We start from the raw sequence: 6165 nt of genomic DNA, 5'->3' as shown, positions 1-6165 counted from the left end.
CTCTCTTTCTCTCTCCCTCTCTCTTTTCATCTCTCTCTTCCTCTCTTTCTCTCTCCCTCTTCCTCTCTCTCTCTCTCTGTTCCTCTCTCTCTCTCATTCTCCCTCTCTCTTCCTCTCTCTCTCTTCCTCTATCTCTCCCTTCCTCTCTCTTTCTCTCTCTCTCTCTCTCTCTCCCTCTCTTCCTCTCTCTCTCTCATTCTCTCTCTTCCTTTCTTTCTTTCTTTCTTTCTTTCTCTCTCTCTCTCTGTCTCTCTTCCACTCTCTCTCTCTCTCTTTCAGCTCAGTCAGCAGCGAACACAAAAGTAAATGTTACATCAAGTACCATGGTCTCATTAATGATTAATTGACCCAGGTAGAAATGAACAGATAAGGGAGTACATAGAGGAATGCTGCTACTTCACATGAGGTAATAGACAAAGAAAAGCCAGACACAGGATGAAGAAACCAGAGACTTTTAGACAAGAGGGATTACGGAGAAAGCTAGTCCATAAGGAGTAAAGTCAGAAGACAACCAGAGGGACTGCAGAGAGACACAAGATCTCGACCGTCAGTAAACATGAGTCTGTCCAGATGGTTCTCATCTGTCTTCCATCCTCAGAGACCAACATCTTCTCATCTCCACCTTCTGAACGAGAACCAGCCACTCCAGAATTTGCAGCCCCCAACCCTAGTGGAGCTGACTGGAGCTAGACCTATCGGTGTAGATGGACTGAATGCTTTATTCCAGGAGACCATCTTTAACCTGGGGGGGAAGGAGAGTATATTATTAGTGGGAGAGGCAGGATGCAGCCCAGAAAACGATGGTGTCAACGGTGGGATGTTGGAAGACCTATCCTTTGCACTCTTTCAGTTGCCAGAAAAGCATTATGTGCAGAGGAAAGAAGACAGACCCGTTACAGCACCTAATAAAGCTCTGAGTTGTGTCACCTCAAAGTCCCCATCTAAGTCGAGGATGCTCGAATTTCCCGTCATTTTGGCAGTTTTTTGGGAAAAGTCAATAATGGATCCATCTAACAGAACACTAATGAAAGAGATCTTGAGGGACGTTAAGGTGAGGACTAGGAAGTCTAGATCAAAGGTGGTCGGTATCATCTATACCCGAGAACCTCTTGAGGGACAGAAAAACTCGGATTCCAAGCAACACCTCCACAACTTGATGAGCCACATCTTTAAAGGGCAATTGTGGGGTGTCTGCTGCTATTCAAAGGCCCAGCCAAAATCCATCCTGGAGGTGAAGTGGACCATCATGGAAACACTGGAAGGGAAAATCGGAGGCAAGTGGACTCTTATTTCACCAAGTGAAATCGTAGTTTTGTTTATACCATGAACTTAACAGAGCACAAAATTTCCTTATATGTGAAATTATTTTGATCTGTTTGGCATCTTCTTTACTATGACTATAAGTGGAGGGGGTACTATAAGTGGAGGGGGTACTATAAGTGGAGAGAGGAATCCAAATGTAGACGGTATAGGAGGACAGTAAGTTGTTATATGGCTGAGAGCAGTCTCACCGCCCCGCATCCCTGGGTCCTACATCTGCACATTTCTCTCCTGTTATTTATTAAACTCCCTCTGCTCCACTGCCAACATGCCCGAGCCTTACGCTTCCCTTCTGTAAATGTCGTTATTACTGATTCTATTTATCTCTTATTTCTAGACCACCAACAATTTCATTACTGTCTGTATCCCCCAGATCCCTCCGCGTTACGCCATCCTACTTCCCCAACTTACATCCATAGTTGGCTGCCTTCCCTCCTCATTTCATCTTTCTCTTTATCAGTATCACACACTTCACTTTGTTTGGTCACTGAGGACAGGCCCTTAACAAGTACTGCCAAGTTATATTTACTCCGAGATACACTGGAATAGCAAAGTGACTGTCACCTTGCAGGGGGAGGGACAGACTCATAGCTCCCTTCTGTCTGTGTCACCCTGCAGGAGGAGGGAGAGACTCATAGCTCCCTTCTGTCTGTGTCAATGTGTCACCCTGCAGAGGGAGGGACAGACTCATAGCTCCCTTCTGGCTGTGTCACCCTGCAGTGGGAGGGACAGACTCATAGCTCCCTCCTGTCTGTGTCACTGTGTCACCCTGTTGGGGGAAGGGCAGTCTCATAGCTCCCTTCTGTCTTTGTCACTGCGCCACCCTGCAGGGGGAGGGACAGACTCATAGCTCTCTTCCGTCTGTATCACCCTGCAGGGGGAAGGACAGACTCATAGCTCCCTTCTGTCTTTGTCACCCTGCAGGGGGAAGCATAGCCGGATTAAGGGGGGGGCACAGGGGGCACGTGCCCCGGGCCCCCCTCTCTCCAAGGGCCCCCCGCTGCCGCATGAACTTTCCTGCTGTCAGTTTATAACTGACAGCAACCGCTCCGGGCCCCCCTCTCTCCACGGCTTCCCCCGTCGCCCGTATGACCTAACCTGCCCCTGCTGTCAGTTGCTGTCTGACAGCTCTGGGCATGATTTTTTTTTTTTTTGCGGCAGCGGCGGCGGCGGGGGGGTTTGGGGGTTTTGCGGGCAGGTTCTGGGCTTCTCATCGTTGGTGGGGGGAGCGGGGTAGCAAAAAAAAAAAAAGATTTACTCACCTGATCTCAGCGCCGGCGTCCCTCCTTCCTCTCTGCTCTGTTAATGCTGAATGACAGGCGTGACGTCATCAAGTCACGCCTGTCATTCAGTGAGGAGCAGCGCGGAGAGGAAGCAAGAAGAGAGAAGACAGAAGAGAGGAGAAGAAAAGAAAAGCTAATAGAAAGGTAAGTGAAGAAAGGGAAATAAGCAGAAAGGCAAACTATGAGGAAAAAGGAGATGAGAGAGGCACTATGAGGAAAAAGGAGATGAGAGAGGCACTATGAGGAAAAAGGAGATGAGAGAGGCACTATGAGGAAAAAGGAGATGAGAGAGGCACTATGAGGAAAAATGAGATGAGAGAGGCACTATGAGGAAAAAGGAGATGAGAGAGGCACTATGAGGAAAAAGGAGATGAGAGAGGCACTATGAGGAAAAAGGAGATGAGAGAGGCACTATGAGGAAAAAGGAGATGAGAGAGGCACTATGAGGAAAAAAGGAGATGAGAGAGGCACAGTAAGGAATAAGGGGAGAGAGGCACAGTAAGGGAAAAGGGGAGAGAGGCGCAGTAAGGAAAAGGGGAGAGAGGCACAGTAAGGAAAGGGGGAGAGAGGCACAGTAAGGAAAAGGGGGAGAGAGGCGCAGTAAGGAAAAGGGGGAGAGAGGCGCAGTAAGGAAAAGGGGAGAGAGGCACAGTAAGGAAAGGGGGAGAGAGGCACAGTAAGGAAAAGGGGGAGAGAGGCACAGTAAGGAAAAGGGGGAGAGAGGCACAGTAAGGAAAAGGGGGAGAGAGGCACAGTAAAGAAAAGAGGAGAGAGGCACATTAAGGAAAAGGGGTGGAGAGGCACATTAAGGAAAAGGGGGGAGGCACAGTAAGGAAAAAGGGGGGGCACAGCATGAGAAAAAAGGGGGGAGAGGCACAGATTGAGGAAAAATGGGGAAACAGGTACAGTATGAGGAAAAAGTGTGGAAGAGAGGCACAGTATATAGAAAAAGGGGGGAGAGAGTCACAATAGTGGGGACTATTAATTTAAGATGGGGTAGTTTGGGGGTGAGTTTGGGGAGAATGAGGTCTCTATTAAATGTGCCTATGAATTATTTAATGGCAGTGACAGGTTCGAGAAATAGGTATATTTCTGAAATGCAAATACTATTAATTTATTGTTGGGGCTGTTTGTAGGGAGGGAAATAGGTTTATTTATTAAATATGAATACTATTATTTTAATGTTGGGGCTGGAGGAAAGCTTAATTATTAATCATGGGTGGTATTGATTTAACGCCAGGGCTGGCTGTAATTTTCTAAATGTTCCCATTTTTTTCCAAATAGGTCCTCCAACATTCCAGGATCCAGACAAGCCGCAACTAAGGAAACCTGCAGCACAGGTGGTGAAAGTGAGAAGAACAGGTAGGAGAGAGCAGCAGAGTCTGTGAAACGTTGTTATTCTAGTGGGACAATCCTAATTTTTGGTGACCGTTCAATGGTGTACACAACAATGCAGGTCTTTTTGTCTGTAGGAGGGTGCATCAACACATCCATTAGCAATTTTGAATAAATATTGAATAAAATTGTAGTACATTATATATATATATATATATATATATATATATATATATATATATATATATATATATATAATTAGTCAAAATTGGCGTTATGTTATCAATGTTTATTTTTTGTGTTAGTTTTAATGTGCGGTATCATTGCTAGTTTTAATGTGCATTATCAACGGAATTTTTAATATGCGGTATCATTGCTAGTTTTATTGTGTGGTGTCAATAGCAATTTTAATGTGGTGTTTTGATGATTGTTTTAATGTACAGTATTTTAGTTTGTGGAAACAATGATTTTTCTTATGCAGACAACCTAGGCGAGCCCTCTGGGAGAGCTGTAAGTGTCATACTGTGGGCTGTAGGTGATGTAATGCAGGATGTGTCACTATGCCCTTAATTTTAGATCTTAGGGGCCCCCCTGTCTTAAGTGCCCCGGGCCCCCCAAAGCCTTAATCCAGCTCTGGGGGGAAGGACAGACTCATAGCCCCCTCCTGTCTGTGTCACTGCGTCACACTGTAGGGGGAGGGATAGACCTATAGTTTCCTGTGTCAAGCGCCCAACACAAAGTGCAAACTGACACAAATCTCCAACCACATATTTACTGGTGATTGTACCATGAACATGTTCGTTGACATCGAAACCAGTAGATTTCAACCCAGTTAGAACTGCTTCTCTACTTCCTTCTCTCTGTTTTACATTGTGAGGAGACATACCTTGTGTAATAATAATATCACCATTGTAATGCATTGTAGTCTGACCAGTAAAATAAAAGAAAGACATATTAAATACATTGACAATTTTATTCCCCATGTTTCACAGATCAGGATGAATACACAGAAGATCAAACCACGGTGCTAGAACGATCGTTCCGGGATCTAGTCTACCAGCTGGGAGGCAAAGAGCGATTTCTTCTCCTTGGGAATATCTGCCCATCCATCCGTCCTTCTGAAAGAGCTGGGATCTTCAAAGAGATTACCAAAGCACTTTTTGATGACACTGAGAACTTCTGTGATACCTACAAGCGGGGCAATGAGGAGGTAACACTGGACCTGGGGAAAGACGTGAAGTCGCCTGAGTGCATTCAGCTCCCCCATCCCAAGCCCTTCCCCTACCCACTTATCCTGGTGGTTTTCACTTCAACATTCCTCAAGGAGGACGTCAACAGGGCTCAGGTCAAGGAGATATTGACTGATGTCAAGATGAGGGTTAAGAAGTCTTCTACACAAGTTGTTGGTGTGGTTTGCAGCCAGGAGCCCATGGAGGAGGTTGAGGAGAAGGAGTTACACGCTCTGCTGCAGAAGATCTTGCATCAGACGTTCAGTTGTCCGACAGGGGTCTGTAGCTTTGTCAGAGACGATCTAGAGTCAGTAGATGGGGTGAAGAGATGTGTCTGTCATGTACTAAAGCAGAGGAACTGATCTCTCAATCTGCTGTGTGAGGGTATACAGCCTATATAACATCAGGTTTATCCAAAATATATATATATATATATATATATATATATATATATATATATATCTATAATATAAATGTCTAGTGGCGTGTGTTAGTCTGTCTGTGTGTGGAAAAAATAAAACCAAGCCGCAGCGCCACCTGCTGGGCGGAGTTATACACTCACCTACTAAATTCTTAGTGTGTGTGGAAAAAAAAATTCAGAAAGGGTTGAAATTTGGTATACTAAGATGTTTTTAATTTGTTAATTTAATTTGTTAATTGTTAAAAGTGTTTATAAAGATTTAAAAAAAAAATATATATATATATCTCTTGAAGGAGAAGTGACAGTGGGGAGTGGTTGGTGGTTGCCGGGGGTGACAGTGGGGAGTGGTTGGTGGTTGAGGCCTGGGCTATGGCCCAAATGAATGACAAGAACCTTTTTAACACCTTAAGTAGCTTGATTTGACTAGAATGCATGAGTATCATGCACAGGTTAACTTGTTTTATATATATATATATATATATATATATATATATATATATATATATATATATTTAATGTGTGCAGTAAGGAAAGACAAGAACTGTGTAAGTCTGACCAATACGCCGCTCATATCCAA

The 6165-nt window shown here is 44.6% G+C and overlaps 1 protein-coding gene across 1 annotated transcript; it reads left to right on the top strand.

Moving 5' to 3' along the window:
* Positions 1–401: 401 nt before the first annotated feature.
* On the top strand, positions 402–5623 carry LOC142149694 (uncharacterized). Its single transcript, XM_075205004.1, has 2 exons — positions 402–1274; positions 4931–5623. The coding sequence occupies exons 1-2, from the start codon at positions 557–559 to the stop codon at positions 5527–5529; spliced, it is 1317 nt and encodes a 438-aa protein (XP_075061105.1). The 5' UTR covers positions 402–556; the 3' UTR covers positions 5530–5623.
* The last annotated feature ends 542 nt before the right edge of the window (positions 5624–6165 follow it).

This window comes from Mixophyes fleayi, chromosome 4, assembly GCF_038048845.1.
Source record: "Mixophyes fleayi isolate aMixFle1 chromosome 4, aMixFle1.hap1, whole genome shotgun sequence".
NCBI classification, from domain to species: domain Eukaryota; kingdom Metazoa; phylum Chordata; class Amphibia; order Anura; family Limnodynastidae; genus Mixophyes; species Mixophyes fleayi.
This window is presented reverse-complemented; position numbering and strand designations above follow the sequence as displayed.

Coding starts and splice junctions, on each gene's coding strand:
- LOC142149694 (XM_075205004.1), top strand. CDS start 557: ATGAGTCTGTCCAGATGGTTCTCATCTGTCTTCCATCCTCAGAGACCA. Junction 1,275..4,930: donor ACTGGAAGGGAAAATCGGAG/GCAAGTGGACTC, acceptor CATGTTTCACAG/ATCAGGATGAATACACAGAA.